A 16,811-nucleotide genomic window follows, 5' to 3' on the forward strand; every position below is an offset into this window, starting at 1 on the left:
ACACACACTGACACGCGCCCACGAAACCAACGGGCTCCGTACACTCCCTCAGTTAACCTCACCGGACGCTTTTGACAGACCCACAAGGGTATGGACCCCAACTGTGCCCCTCTATTAAACAGACCGCCAGAGCAGTACAAAGGTACGGGCCAATCGATGCGACCCTTACAGCGCCCTAATACATAGGCACACCATCCCGCATATCTTCTAGCAATTATGCCACGCTAGTGCAGTGCCCTCTTAAAGGGAAGGCCAACCGACACTTGACTGCACTAGAATCGCACTATCCACGTTACACACAATGCCTGTTCCACACTCTGGGTTTGGGTTTTTCCACTGTCTAATCCCTGTGCATCTATAGCCATAAATGTTGTACTATATACTCATCACTCACCTGTACAGTACTGTACGAAGCTGAATAACTATTTACCCACAAATGTACCATTGCTCAAATGCCGTATTGTGCAAATGCTTAATATGTAATATCTTTCTAGCTAATCAAGCGTGACTGAGTAATTACGTGCCTCCCAGCTAGGCCAGAGCGCAATCGGACTGCCGGGGATGGGACCTTGTGTCCGGTCTAGTGTGCGTCAGGCATGGTGCCCTTTCCCGGTTCTCTGGGAACACTCAATACTAACCCTTCGCACAGATCCCACAAAGAGAGCTGGGTGAGGGCTACCATCCTGGGGCTCCATAACCTCATGTTGCCTGAACCCATATTGTTCATAGTCTAATTTAATCTGCTCCTACCTTGCTATCTGTTTAAAGGATGCTGAGATAATCTTCTTTACTTACTCCTACTGTTTATACAGGTTACCCCATAGCTACAAAGACCAGTGATGCGCTGGCACTAATATTTCTGCAGCGACTTATCAAACTAAACGGGAAAAGGTTACTCTGCCCATACTGGGTTATCCTGCAGGAGACTGCTGCGATAATAGTTCAGACCTACTCTTATTGTGTCAATCCATGTTAACCCATACTAGACAAGCTAACCAATGGTACGCAAGTGCTGATATTTTTGCAGCAATTGCTAAAACTAAGCTGGGAGCGGTGTCTATACTCAGTCTATAATTAGCGGTGTAATTTTACAATGTCACTATGCTCAACATAAAAACGTGCCTGTCTAACGAATGTCACAACCTATGTTATGTAATGTACTTATGCATACCTTGATACCACTGTTGTGGCGAACCAAGGCTGTTCTGTTAAACTTGTGCACGACAAAAAATAAAGAATTAAAAAAAAAAAAAAAAAAAATATGAATTAACGGCTTTTTCTTGTTGGAGCAGGCGGTCGAACATTAGGAGTGTTGAATTCCAACATGTCGGGCTGTCGCAAATCAAGCGCCTCACTGGCATGTTGTTTCGCCGCTGGATATCTGCAAAGTGCGCCATGGCCGTGTAGGAACGCCTGAAATGGCCACACACCTTCCTGGCCTGCTTCAGGACGTCCTGTAAGCCTGTGTACTTATGCACAAAGCGTTGTACGATCGGATTACACACATGTGCCATGCACGGCACGTGTCAACTTGCCCAACTTTAATGCCGCCGACAAATTTTTTCCGTTGTCACAAACCACTTTGCCGATATCCAGTTGCTGCAGAGTCAGCCACTTTTCCACCTGTGCATTCAGGGCGGACAGGAGTGCTTGTCCGGTGTGACTCTCTGCTTTCAAGCAAGTCAAGCTGGGGGGGTGCTGTTGATGTGGAGCAAGACGCAGCAGCAGAAGAGGACTCAGCCGAGGAGGTTATGGAAGAGGATGGAGTAGGAGGAGTAGAGGAGGTGGCAGCAGGCCTGCCTGCAAGTCGTGGCGGTGTCACCAACTCCTCTGCAGAGCCACGCATTCCATGCTTGGCAGCCGTCAGCAGGTTTACCCAATGCGCAGTGTAGGTGATATACCTGCCCTGACCATGCTTTGCAGACCAGGTATCAGTGGTCAGATGGACCCATGCCCCAACACTGTGTGCCAGACATGCCATTACTTCCTTTTGCACAATCGAGTACAGGTTGGGGATTTTTTTTCTCACTATAGGTTGGGGATTGCCTTTTGTGCAAAGAAATTTCACTGCGGTATCCCAATAGCCACACATTTTTTGAACGCCTCAGACTCCACCAGCTTGTATGTTCAAAGCTGGGGGGCTAATAGTTCAGACAAGCCAGCTGTCAGACGCTGGGCAAGGGGGTGACTTTCTGACATTGGCTTCTTACACTCAAACATGTCCTTGACAGACACCTGACTGTGGGCAGATGAGCGGGAACTGCTCAAGGCGAGAGACGGAGTGGCGGATGGTTGAGAGGGGGAAAGGAGGACAGCAGTGGTTGACGTGGCTGAAGATGCTGGACCAGGAGGAGGATGGCGGCTTTGAGTTTGTGTGCTGCTTGTACTCATGTGTTGATCCCATAGGCGTTTGTGATGTGCGATCATGTGCCTACGCAAAGCAGTTGTACCTAGGTGGGTGTTGGACTTCCCACGACTCAGTTTCTTTTGGCACAGGTTGCAAATGGCATCGCTGTTGTCAGAGGCAGACACACAAAAAAAAAAGCCACACTGCTGAGCTCTGCAATGACGACATTCTGGTGGGGGACACAGCATGCGTTGATTAGCGTGCTGTCGGGCTGACCCCGGGTGCCGATGCATGCTGTCTGACTGTGCCACTAGCTCCTTGCGACGACCTCCCCCTGCTTCCAACGCGTCTCCTCCTCCTCCTCTGTCTCCCCATCTGAACTTTCGCCCTGTTCTTCTTGCCGAGCGGGCACTCACGTGACAGCCATGGACGCATTATCATCATCAACCGCTTCACTTGTATCTGACAACTCAGCAAAGGAAGCAGCAGCGGGTACAACATCATCGTCATCACACCGTACGTCCATGTGTGTAATGCTGCCTGACTGAGACATATCCCTGTTATCTACATCCTCTGGCAATAATGGTTGCGCATCACTCATTTCTTCAAACGGATGTGTAAATAACTCCTCTGACAGATAAAGTGAAGCGGCTGTGGTGCTAGTGTTGGTGGTGGCGGCAGGCGGGTGAGTGGTATCTTGAGAGGTGCCCGAAGCTAAGCTGGAGGAGGATGGTGCGTCAAGGTTCCGAGCGGAAGCTGTAGAAGACTGGGTGTCCTGTGTTAGCCAGTCAACTATGTCCTCAAAACTTTTCGAGTTCAGGGTACGTGGCTTCTGAAAATTGGGCATTATTCTAGGGCAAAAGGGAATCACAGCACCACGACCACGACGGCCCCTGCGGGGTGGCCTGCCTCTGCCTGTCATTTTTTTTTTGGATTAGTGGTACTATGCGTGCAAGCTACTGTGAGACCAGATATGAGTGGCAATGTGCACTGGCAGAGTATACGCTGTAGGCCTGACACACCCGCTTGAAGATAACTAACTGCTATTCAATCTATAACAGTGAAAAAAGTTTTTGGGTTTTAAATACACGCTATTGTGACACCAGCTATGAGTGGCAATGTGCACTGGCAGAGGTTGGCAGAGTACACGCTGTAGGCCTGACACACCCGCATGAAGAAAAGTACCGTATTTTTCGCTCCATTAGACGCACCTCACCATAAGACGCACCTAGTTTTTAGAGTTAGAAACCCAGAAAAAAAATATTCTGAACAAACTGTCCCATAGTGTTTCTTACTATGGGACAGTTTGTACAGAATATTTTTTTTCTCCCCTGTCCCATAGTCTTCTCCTCTCTCCCATAGTCTTCACTCACCCCCTCCCATAGTCTTCACCCACCCCCTCCCCATAGTCTTCACCCACCCCCTCCCCATAGACTTCACCCACCCCCTCCCCATAGACTTCACCCACCCCCTCCCCATAGACTTCACCCACCCCCTCCCCATAGACTTCACCCACCCCCTCCCCATAGACTTCACCCACCCCCCTCCCCATAGACTTCACCCACCCCCCTCCCCATAGACTTCACCCACCCCCCTCCCCATAGACTTCACCCACCCCCCTCCCCATAGACTTCACCCACCCCCCTCCCCATAGACTTCACCCACCCCCCTCCCCATAGACTTCACCCACCCCCCTCCCCATAGACTTCACCAACCCCCCTCCCCATAGACTTCACCCACCCCCCTCCCCATAGACTTCACCCACCCCCCTCCCCATAGACTTCACCCACCCCCTCCCCATAGACTTCACCCACCCCCTCCCATAGACTTCACCCACCCCCTCCATAGACTTCATCCCCCCCCATAGACTTCACCCCCCCCATAGACTTCATCCCCCTCCCCATAGACTTCATCCCCCTCCCCATAGACTTCATCCCCCTCCCCATAGACTTCATCCCCCTCCCCATAGACTTCATCCCCCTCCCCATAGACTTCATCCCCCTCCCCATAGACTTCATCCCCCTCCCCATAGACTTCATCCCCCTCCCCATATTCTTCTCTCCCATACTGTCCCCCTCCCCTTGTCCCATAATTACTTACCTGTCTTGTAGCGTTGGCCGGCAGCACAGGGCGCACCGCGGTAGTGGAACTTCAATTTCATGTTCCGGTTTCCGGCGGGACTGAAAGGAAGTGCGCACTCAGCTTGTGCACACTTCCTTTCAGTCCCGCCGGAAACCGGAACATGAAATTCAAGTTCCACTACCGCGGTGCACCCTGTGCTGCCGGCCAACGCTGCAAGACAGGTAAGTAAAGCTTCATATTCGCTCCATAAGACGCACAGACATTTCCCCTCACTTTTGAGGGGAAAAAAAGTGCGTCTTATGGAGCGAAAAATACGGTAACTGCTATTCAATCTATAACAGTGAAAAAAGTTTTGGGGTTTGAAATGCACGCTATTGTGACACCAGATATGAGTGGCAATGTGCACTGGCAGAGTACACGCTGTTGGCCTGACACACAGACGCTTGCAGTCAACTAACTGCTAATTAATCTATTACAGTGAAAAAATTTTTTTGTTTTTAAATGCAAGCTATTGTGACACCAGATATGAGTGGTGGCACTGGGCAAGTGGGCACAGTATCCACTGTGAGCCTGACACAGAAGCTGGCAGGCAGGCAGGCAGGCAACTGCAATTACATTACACAGGAAAAAAAAAAAAAAAAAAGCAGCCTGATGTTATAGCCCTAAAAAGGGCTTTTTGGGGATGCTGTCCTTACAGTAGAGATCAGATGAGTCCTTCAGGACTGTAGTGGACACTGAATACACTAGCCTAGCTATACATTTCCCTATCAAATGAGCAGCAGCTACACTTTCCCTCCTCTAAGAATGCAGCTTCAGAATGAATCTAAAATGGATGCTGTACAGGAGGTGGGAGGGTCTGCTGCTGATTGGCTGGAATGTGTCTGCTGAATGTGAGGGACAGGGTCAAAGTTTAGTCAATGATGACGAATAGGGGCGGATCGAACCGCGCATGTGTTCGCCCGCCGTGGCGAACGCGAACACGCTATGTTTGCCAGGAACTATTCGCCAGCGAACAGTTCGGTACATCACTAACCACAAGTGACCTATTAATCCTTACAGTGCCACACAAATAAGCAACACACTTGCATCCCCCCATCTAGCACTTAAAGAGTTAAGATACAAAAGAAGACACACTGTGTTTTTCACACACACCCCGTAAATATGCTACCAGGAGGATCTGTAAATGGGAAAAGCCTGTTTGACAAGCAAAGCAAATTGTTCTCCAGTCACTTGTTCTTCGCACTGCAATCATATTAAAACGCAGACCATACAGAAGCAAGAAACATTAAAAACATATTACTAAATAATTCTCCCTCCCTAAATAAGCCACACTGCAGGGTTTTGAAAATGAAAAGATAAAAACAAAACAAATCAATGTGTCAAAAAGAAAAGAAAAAAAAAACTCTTACGCCTTATTATGAATAGCAAACAAGGGACGTGCTTGCAATTGCATACACTGTGAATTTGAAGGTACCTTCCGATAAAATTACAGAGCTGTCACTCTCCAGTTGATCCCCCGCACTTTGCTAGCAGTTTGGATTTTGTTTTGTTTCTGGATTTCAGATGCTTGCTCGATGCAAATACGCTTGTAGCATAAATTGTCCAGTATAATACCACAACTTTGCATACTCACCAAGATTTAGAATTGCAACAGCCCCATTTCAAGAAAAACTTAACCCTTTATAAACAGATAAAGCTCACTAACCTTAAGCAGTCACATTACTCTTAACTGTATCACAATCTTTTCTAAAAAATCAACCAACCAAATGAAACAGTCCTATCCCTTCTTTTATATAAAAAAAGCTTTGTAGACAGTTTAAGACTTTTTGTGGCCCTAGGCAGGGTATCCGTTTATAAACCCCTTTCAGCTCCACCAAAATATCCTGTCATATGAATTATAATTTCATTGGACTGCACATTTATATAAGAGGGGGGGGGGAGGGGGAAGAAAAAAACTGAATATTTATTACATCTGCAACTGTCAACATGTAGCTTTCCATCTGTGGAAATATGATTATGGATTATTCTATCAATGTTATTTACAAAAGGTGAATTTCAAATGTAAGGTCAATGTAACCAACATGGAAAAAAAAAAGTAAAGAGACTTTTGCCTTAAATTTGAAATTTACCTTGAGTTCACACTTGAGTAAAATAACCCCGTATAAACCCTTTAATGAGACAAAGCAGTTGCAGCGTCTACAGTGCCTTTTGAAGGAGCACTGTAAAAATAATAATAATTAAAAAAATAAAAATCATATATTATATAATATATATTTTAGATTACTGGGTCCACTTTGCTAAAAAAAAAAAAAAAAATATATATAAAAGCTCTAAAATTTTTAGGGGTATTCACTTAAGTAAGAATTGAAGGGAATTCAAAGTGAATTAGAAATTGAAGATCAGAATAGCGGAACCCGGAAAAATCCACCTTGCCAGCTATGTTTTTAGTTCGGCTCCTTTGGCCTTCACTTACTTTGCCAGGACAGACTAAAGGGATATTACAGTCACCAGAACAACTACAGCTTAATGTAGTTGTTCTGGTGTCTACTGCCTGTCCCTGCAGGCCTTTTAATGTAAATACTGTCTTTTCATTGTAAAAGGCAGTGTTGACATTACTGCCTAAGGACACCTCTAGTGACTGTCACGAGAGGTGCTTCCTGGGTCAGTGCTGCACAATGTGCCTCGTCAATTTTGATGATCTCAGCCAAACCAAGCATCATAACCACTCAAGTTAGACTTCCTCATTGGCAACTTTGTCCAAATATTGACAGCATCCATTGGCTGAACATGTAAGCGGTTACACAAATGTCGTGCAAAGGTCCGAGCCAAAGCACCCAGGAGACCCATGGTTTATGTTAAACTCCTCAAAACTAGTTTGGAATTCACAGAAAGGGGAATGACACAAAGGGCATGCTGGCACCATACCCACTACAGAATGGCTCAACAAATCCCTGGCGCCAGGTCACCATGGCAACTAGGAACTTTGTCATGGTAACTGGCATTTGTCAGCACGTTCGCGCCGAGGTGAGTTGGTGGAAGGGCAGGCGGACTGAAAGCTAAGGCAAAGTGGAGGCAGACGGCTGGGGAAGAATGGAGCTGCTGTAATGCCAGAAGCCGAAATAAAATACGTTGTCACTCTGGCATCACTAAACGCACGAGGGCTGAAGAGTTACAGAAGCAAGAAGAGTTTGAAGATGACTAACTGGACCCCAGATACAGGTTCACCGCTGGACCCCAGTGAAAGCCCATCCACTCCAGTTCTCCCAGAATAATTTGTGAGCGTCTGTCAGTGTGCGTGCATATGTATAGGTGACTGGACCCCTCTGATCACCTGTGAATGGCCTTGACATGGCAGGTGGGCTTATACCTGCCACCCAGGAGTAGTGGGAGTTTGAGCACAGGACTTATTTTTGTGCACATGGGAATGGTCATTTTACTCGCCTTTTTCACACGCCGTGTCGGTCTTGCCTCCATGGCTGAGATAGATCTGAGCCAATCCAATGCTTTCTCATAGGAAAGCATTGGTAGGCTATTGCGCATGCACAGCAAAATGCTCTGCCAATCAGCATCTCCTAACAGAGATGCACTGAATTAATGCATCTCTATAGGGAACGTTCAGCGCATCCATGCAAAGCGTGGAGACATTAAATGTAGGTGCAGCACACTGTGCAGCACTGAGATAGGAAGCACCTCCAGTGGCTGTATGAGTGACTGCCATTATAGGTATTACTGGGCAGCAATGTAAACACTGCCTTTTCTCTGAAAATCAAATGAAAGAACTTTGATATAGCTACACATTTCTGATATTCAAAATCTAAAAATACAGGAAATAATTAATTAATTTGGACTCAGAAGACATACCACACTATAAGCAGCATTATAAGTGTTTTACCCCTGATAATATTGTTGTTCCTCTTGCAGACATTCAATATGGCTTGGCTTCCATTAGTTTTGACATTTTGCCGACGCCATGTTCAGAGCATTTCAAACATAGGTTTTATACCACTTTTACAACAAAAGGTTTATCAAACACAATTTTCTTAACGTAAAGCCATCTAGATATATTTTCCACCCAGACTGTTTGGCATCTAATGATAGACTATAACTGAGTGTTCTGCATGTTTGATTAATATTTATAGTACCATGTATTTAAAATTGTTATCACTAGATTTGCCATACTTGTTTATTCTCCTATGTGTTCTGAATTAAACTTGTGTTTATAACTTACCAATATTTGCCATAAGCCCAATGGCCTCCATACCCCAGCAGGCAAAATCCTACAGTGCTTTTCTTCCAGTGATTCCGAAGAGTCTTAACGATTCGGACAACCTTAGCCATAGTTATACCATAAACACCTAAAGGGATTCATTTAGAAGGAGACAAACTGAGTTACTAAGATACTTTAGAAGAAACAAAATGTATCTATAAAAATGTGCGCGCATATATGAATATATATATATATATATATATATATATATATATATATATATATCGTATAATGGAGTGCAGTGTTATGAATGGACTATCTAAGGACTAGTATAGCAATAAGTATCCTTGATTTTAATTCAGATGCTAGAGCTATACAAACCACAAAGCATTTAAAATATAGGTTTAAAGGACCACTATAGTGCCAGGAAAACATACTCGTTTTCCTGGCACTATAGTGCCCTGAGGGTGCCCCCACCCTAAGGGACCCCGTCCCGCCGGGCTGGATGGAGAGGAAGGGGTTAAAACTTACCTTTATTCCAGCGCCCAGTGGGGAGCTCTCCTCCTCCTCTCCGCCTCCGATCCTCCCTTTCGGCTGAATGCGCATGCGTGGCAAGAACTGTGCGCACATTCAGCCGGTCGCATGACGCTTGCGTGCTCTCACTGTGATTTTCACAGTGAGAATTACGCAAGCGCCTCTAGCGGCTGTCAGTGAGACAGCCACTCGAGGATTTGGAGGCTGGATTAACCCTATTATAAACATAGCAGTTTCTCTGAAACTGCTATGTTTATAAAAAAAAAAGGGTTAATCCTAGAGGGACCTGGCACCCAAACCACTTCATTAAGCTGAAGTGGTCTGGGTGCCTAGAGTGGTCCTTTAAATTTAATAGAAAAAAAATTATTGTGTTCACAGTTTATTGCAGACTCTTTGATGTCAAGGGTAAAACCTATTTAAAGAAAATTGATGCATTTTAATCACATTTGTATCAATTTTGTCCCAATGACACTAATTCCCTAAACTCTGCATTTTAGTGGATTCAAATCCAAATGCAAAAATAAGGCTAAAATAGACAAACTGGAAATATACTGTTCGGGTAATTACAGATCAGATGTGTTTGCCTAAATTTTGCCACTTGGTTTTGATTAGCTACAATTCAGAGTTTAATGAAGAAACCTCACAACATTAAAATATCTCTCTAAATTATTCATTACTGCTGGCACTCTCTATGAATCACAGTCTCTTCCATTTTTCGCTCACTCACTTCTAATCCAAGTCACTGTTTATCAAAAAGCTGTCTCACTGTAAGACTGTCACTCAGCTGTTCCCCCAAGCCCCTATCACAGTATGCTGCTCTGCTGTCTCTTTTTCTTCTAAGCATCACTGTCTCTAAGCCCTCTTTCTTTTCCTTTGTACTCTATATTTACTGGTTTAGATGTTAAATGTCTCTCCCTCTCTGTATCTCTGTATGCAGTTTTGCTCTCTCCTCCTCTCTGTGTTTTCTCTAGATCACTCACTGAGTTAGTTGTCCCTCATTTTGTGTTCTGTCTCTATAACTGTCACTCAGCTGTCTCCATTCAAGTGCTATCTCTAGATCACTGGCTGTCTCTCGGCAACCTATAATTGGTTGTCTCTAATGTAATTCCAACCCTCTCCCTGTTCCCCCAACTCTCTCTACCAACCTTGTCCTCTCTGTGGGTCACACGCTGTCTCCCTGTGTGCTCTCGGTTCGCACACCGCTCTGTGTGTCTTGCATTAATGTCCCCCCAGCACACGGATCTCAGCACAAACATTTCCGCTCTCATTTAGTTCCGGGAACAAGTTCTTCAAATGAAATCTTTTCTTTTTCTCTGTATGTAACGAGGTTATACTCATTGGAAACACATAGAGATCTCCTAGTTCAGTAACCCAGCATGTCACATATAATATTAGGGATCTTATTCAGCAGAAGGAAAGAGTGGATCGGTGGCAAAGTATATAAAATGGTCAAGGAGTTATTATCAGTTTGAGTACATTTCTTGTAAATTGCTTTATTTTCATAGACATTTGAAAATAATGGCCAGGGACACTTTGCAATAGAGCCATAGAGTGTAAGTACCCTAGGAGCATACATACCCAACATATCAAACGGACAAAGAGGTACAGCTGGCACATTTACATTTTAGGGATCAGGGGCAAGGTTGTGCTGCCTTGTTCTGCTAGCTTACTAATAACAAATTATGCTGCTAAAATGTCATTTAGAACAAGAGCAATGTATCCTATTTACACAGACTGATTTCTAAACACATTTATTACAGTTTAACCCCTTAAGGACTGCGCCAAATGTGATAAAAACAAAACGTAAACAAAAACTGGAATTTGAGCTATATGTCTGTTCAGGCATCTTTTTTAGTAGCCACTTGGTTACAAACACTGGCCAAAGTTAGTGTTAATATTTGTTTGTGTGTGAAAAATGCAAAAAACTAATTTAACGCCAATTTTGGCCAGTGTTTGTGTTGTCGGAATGGAATATTATCCATATTTCTTAAACTTGTAAAATGTCTATTTACTTTATATAGTTCTCAATCATCATTTATCGTTTTATATGATTTACTTAAAATGGCCGCTAGGGCCAGGGAGTTTCCCTTGAATAACACCCTTACTAACAAGATGGCGCTGGAATCTGGGGGAGACCCGCATGATGCCAGTGACATCACACCCGGTAGGACGAGCAATAAATCAACCACTTAACCCCTAACCAATTAATTGATGCATAAATCAATGTTATCTCTGACAATGCTTATGATGTAATTGTGCTTTATAAGGGGTCGCCTGCCCCTCTGAATAAACATTCCTCAAGTTCTTCATCAACCTGAAACTTGTGTCTGGTGTGAATTACTTCAGGGAGCGTGCACGCATTGTTTCTTTAATTTGGCCAGGGGCAGATACACAAAATAATCAATTTATTGATTGATTTCCACTTCATTTGGCGCCCAACGTGGTGCTCCGGATTGGGCGGTTTGGACGGCCGGAAACCATCGGACCGGAGCGGACCTCCGGAAAGTGGGACAACCGGAGCCTGAACACCTCCAAATACAGCCGTTGTCTGTATTCTCCTGTTTTGTGCCGGTCTGTCTCCGTGTCCACTTCCGGCTTCCAGAAGGCTACAAGACAGGTAAATTCTTATCCGGAGCCTCTTTTAACGAACCTGTCAATTGTCTATCTGCCTCTTGAGTGTTGGTATGCCTGTGTATGATAGTCATTTTATGTAGTTTGTCATTTTTAAAGAAACCTAGCTTGACTGCCTAGCGGGCAGGGAACACATTTTATGTAGTTGGTCATTTTTAAAGAAACTTAGCTTGACTGCCTAGCGGGCAGGGAACACATTTTATGTAGTTTGTCATTTTTAAAGAAACCTAGCCTGACTGCCTAGCGGGCAGGGAACTTATTTTATGTAGTTTGTCATTTTTAAAGAAACCTAGCTTGACTGCCTAGCGGGCAGGGAACGCATTTTATGTGGTTTGTCATTTTTAATGAAATTTAGCTTGACTGCCTAGCGGGCAGGGAACGCAACAGCCATTAGAGGCTGGGACCACCCTAGTAGAGGGTTGGGGTTTTTGTGTTTGTTAGCCAATTTAGAGGCTGGGGACCACCCTAGTAGAGGGTTGGGGTTTTTATATTGTGACAGCCAGTAGAGGCTGGGGACCACCCTAGTAGAGGGTTGGGGTTTTTATACTGTGATTATTACTATGTTATTGTTGACGACCCAGTGAAGGGTTGGGTGGCAGCCTAGAGAAAGGCTGGGATTATTCATGTATTGACCTGACTGGATCAGGGTTTATTTGCTGTATTCCACTGTTTTATGCGCATTGTTTTAATATGTACATGGCTATATAACTTTCTGTTATTCTGTGGATATTGTTCAACTGTTGTTACAGTGTGGGTACCCTGGGTGTGTGTATGCGTTGTGTGGTTCGCTCTAGATTCTGGGGTTTACATACACCTCTATGTGTGTGATTTTTGTAAGTGTCTCTTGCTCAGCCTTGCCACGTTCATCTTCTCCTTTTTCCTATATCTTTCCTGTGTTTGCTGCCCAGAGCTGTGTTAGTCACACACGCTCACCCACACCTGTCTGTGATCACCATCTCGGGTGAGCGGAGTCCCTGTGACTAGTCTACGTTTAGGGAAGACGCACGGGACTTCAGTCCTCGTGGCAGTCGAGCACTGTAGACTCTCTTCCTTCTTCTTCTCCCTCCCTCTGTCTCTGTCACGTGGCGCCCTTTGTTTGGTCCCCACTGCTCCCCCGTCCACTGTCCCTGGTTCCGTCCTCCCCCACCCTGTCACACCCGATAATACCCCTCCTGTTCCTCCTCCTCCTGACCCTCCTTCTCCTCCTTCTCCTTATGCTGATCTGTCATCTCTCCTCTCCTCCTTCCTTTCTGCTTCGTCCCAACCGACTACTCCAGCTCCTCCTCCTCCTCCTGACCCTCCTTCTCCTCCTACTGATCTGTCATCCCTCCTCTCCTCCTTCCTTTCTGCTTCATCCCAACCTTCTACTCCAGCTCCTCCTCCTCCTCCTCCTGACCCTCCTACTGATCTGTCATCTCTCCTCTCCTCCTTCCTCTCTGCCTCATCACATCCTACTACTCCTCCTCCTCCTCCTCCTGACCTTCTTTCTCCTCCCACTGATCTGTCATCTCTCCTCTCCTCCTTCCTTTCTGCTTCGTCCCAACCTACTACTCCAGCTCCTCCTCCTGACCCTCCTTCTCCCCCTTCTCTTCCCACTGATCTGTCTTCTCTCCTATCATCCTTCCTCTCTGCCTCGTCACATCCTTCTACTCCAGTTCCTCCTCCTCCTCCTCCTCCTCCTGACACTCCTTCTCCTCCCACTGATCTGTCATCTCTCCTATCATCCTTCCTCTCTGCCTCATCACATCCTTCTACTCCAGCTCCTCCTATTCCTCCTCTTCCTCCTCCTCCTCACCCTCCTTCTCCTACTAATCTGTCATCTCTCCTCTCTCCTTTCGTCCCAACCTACTACTCCAGCTCCTCCTCCTCCTCCTCCTCCTGACCCTCCTTCTCCTCCTACTGATCTGTCTTCTCTCCTATCATCCTTCCTTTCTGCCTCATCACATCCTTCTACTCCATCTCCTCCTCCTCCTCCTCCTCCTGACCTCCCTCCTCCTACTGATCTGTCATCTCTCCTCTCCTCTCTCCTTTCTGCTTCGTCCCAACCTACTACTCCAGCTCCTCCTCCTCCTCCTGACCCTCCTTCTCCTCCTACTGATCTGTCTTCTCTCCTGTCATCCTTCCTCTCTGCCTCATCACATCCTTCTACTCCAGCTCCTCCTCCTCCTCCTCCTCCTGACCTCCCTTCTCCTACTGATCTGTCATCTCTCCTCTCCTCTCTCCTTTCTGCTTCGTCCCAACCTACTAATCCAGCTCCTCCTCCTCCGCCTCCTCCTCCTGACCCTCCTTCTCCTCCTACTGATCTGTCTTCTCTCCTGTCATCCTTCCTCTCTGCCTCGCCGTATCCTACTACTCCTGTAGCCCCACCACCTAATATTTCCCCCACACCTCCTCCCGTGGACATGACCTCACTCCTCTCCGTCCTCTCTAACCTGGTCCATCCCGTGACTCCTACTCCTCCTTCTCCCTCCCTTTCTCCTGAATCTCTCCCTGTCCCCTTTGACCCTTTGTCCATATTGACCTCCGCCCTGACTGCTTGTCTTACACGCCCAACCCAACCAACAGCGACCTCCGCCTCCTCCATGGCCCTTGTCCCGTACTCCCCGGCCACAGATCCAAGTTTCCTGCTCATGGTGGTCGGCTCAGACGAGCCTGCCACTTCAGATCACGCCTACGCTGTTGGCAATTCCCCGGCAGCCTCTGGCTTCCATCCCACTACGTCACAGATGATCACTCCCCGTGTCCCCGGGCCCTCGGCTATGCATGCTCCCGGCTCCATTGAGACAAGCCCCTTCCGGTTTGCATCTACAGGTGCCCCCTGCCGCCGAAGGCGCCCCACCGATGTATGTTACATTTAACTCATCACAGGCCGCCACTCTGGTTACTTCCCTCCCAGACCCTGAAAAACAGCCCATGCCATTCTTTCGTAGAATGGCTCAGATACGTAAGACATATTCCGCTGCTTGGCGGGATTTATACAGTTTGTGTGAAATTAAAGCTGAAGATGCATATTGGCCAATCATGGCAAGGAGTTTCAATGATGCTCCTCTCACTACTGATATGGACTTCCAGTCCGGAATTACTTTCTGTGAACAACTCTGTGCCTGGGCCCAAGATAAGCTAGCTGACCAGGCCACGTGCATTAATGATATTGTACAAGACAAGATTGAGTCCGTAGAAAAATATCACTCACGTCTAACCCAAACCTTTTCTGACCTAGGCTTTAGTGTTTATAATAAAGCACACACACAGATGTTATCCGCTTTGTGGCCGGTCTAAAGGAAAACATTCGTAAGGGATTAGTACTTGCACGACCCGAGTATAGAATAATTTCCCTGGACACTCTCTTTTTGGTTGCTAAAGGGTTAGAGTCCGTGTTACAACCCACACAGAGAAGGAATAGCCCGCTGATGCTCGCAGCCCCTGCTCCAACTCCTGCACCCACCACTGCTCCCCAGGGGTATCCCGTACAACCAACGCAACCGCAGGCTATGGGTTTCACGCAAGGTAGAACCCTAACCGAGCCCAGAACTTGTTTTAACTGCCAACAGATCGGCCATTTTAAAAGGGATTGCCCTCATCCTAGAATTTTTAGGCTGCAGCAACCCCGGCTCCCTAATTCTGCTGCCGCTGCCTATGGATACTTCCCCCTGGATATCCACCACCACCACCACCACCACCGCCAGTCCCGTATGTTCCTCCTCCTCCTGAGTATTCCCAGGCCCCACCGCCACCCCCACCGGTTCCCGCTGATGGGTTTGGTAATAATGACTCCTAGGATGCTGGTTCTGTGCCTAGGCAGATCTGTGCAGCTCGCCCTATTTCCCAGATTGGTCTTCCTTCAACCTCTACACGTCACTACACTGGCCCTTACCAGGCCCATTTAGACTTATTACAATAGGTATCTGGCAAGCCTGTGTCTAGTACCCCTGCCATGGCAGTGTCTACAGGGGAAAGGGAGGGGCCACTTGCCACAGTAGTCCTGCCCATTGAGGGACATCCTACAACCTTTTTAGTTGACACAGGTGCAGCCCGCAGCGTTCTTAGGGAACAAGACCTGCCAGACCTCTCCTGTTTATAGGATCTTGATGTTTCCTGTGTAGGTGTTGATGGTACTCCCCGTAGCAATCCCTTAACTAAGCTCCTGCATGTAGGCTCAGATATCCTCTCACGCTTCGTTGTATCCTCCACTTGTCCCATTAACCTCTTAGGCGCTGACATGTTGTCCCGCTTACAAGCTTCCATTACCTTTACTGCAGATGGTCAGGTACAGTTACTCTCACCCCTGTCATGCAAAGATACTTCTGTTCTCTGTTCCCTACCCCTCCTAATACACCTCACATCCTCCAAAGATTAAACCAGGGTCACGGATACCCCAGTGCTCTGGATAGCATTCCCATTAAACTTTGTTCCACAGGGCCTGATGACATAGGCCGCCTGCGAGTTCCACCGGTGGTTGTCACTCTCTTACCAGGGGCCGCCCCTCCACGAAGACCACAGTACCCACTGAAACATGCGCAAGCCCTCGCTATCTCTAAGCAGGTCGACAGCCTCCTAGCAAAAGGTGCCCTTATAAAGTGTGTGTCCCAGTGCAATACTTCCCTGTTCCCTGTAAAGGGACCGCATGGTCCAAGATCTCCGAAATGTCAATGAAGTCACTGTCCGAGACAAAGCTGTTGTCCCTAATCCACATACTTTACTGTCACAAGTTCCTGCTACTGCTAGATTCTTCACAGTGGTTGATCTTGCTAATGCCTTCTTCAGTGTACCACTGGATCCGTCCTGTCAACATCTATTTGCCTTTACTCATGACCGTCAGCAGTATACATGGATGGTTATGCCACAAGGGTCACAAAACTCCCCCACTCAGTTTGCCAAAGCCATGTCCACGGTTTTGGAACCATGGCAGAAAATACATACTGACGTGGTTTTGCTCCAATATGTTGATGACCTGCTCCTTTGTGTGGATGATCTCTCTACCGCCGAACGAGAGTCTGAAGATCTTCTGTG

The 16,811-nt window shown here is 46.7% G+C and overlaps 1 protein-coding gene across 1 annotated transcript in view; it reads right to left on the reverse strand.

Moving 5' to 3' along the window:
• AGK (acylglycerol kinase) overlaps positions 1-10,359 on the reverse strand; it is a 77,247-nt gene extending 66,888 nt beyond the window's left edge. Inside the window, exons 1-2 of the mRNA XM_063447586.1 lie at positions 10,316-10,359; positions 8,658-8,784 (exon numbers count right to left, since the gene is read on the reverse strand). Of these exons, the coding sequence (XP_063303656.1) occupies positions 8,658-8,767 (110 nt within the window). The 5' untranslated portion in view covers positions 8,768-8,784; positions 10,316-10,359. The remainder of the gene's footprint in view (positions 1-8,657; positions 8,785-10,315) is intronic.
• Between the last annotated feature and the right edge of the window lie 6,452 nt (positions 10,360-16,811).

The sequence above is a fragment of the Pelobates fuscus genome, chromosome 3 (genome assembly GCF_036172605.1).
Source record: "Pelobates fuscus isolate aPelFus1 chromosome 3, aPelFus1.pri, whole genome shotgun sequence".
NCBI classification, from domain to species: Eukaryota; Metazoa; Chordata; class Amphibia; order Anura; family Pelobatidae; genus Pelobates; species Pelobates fuscus.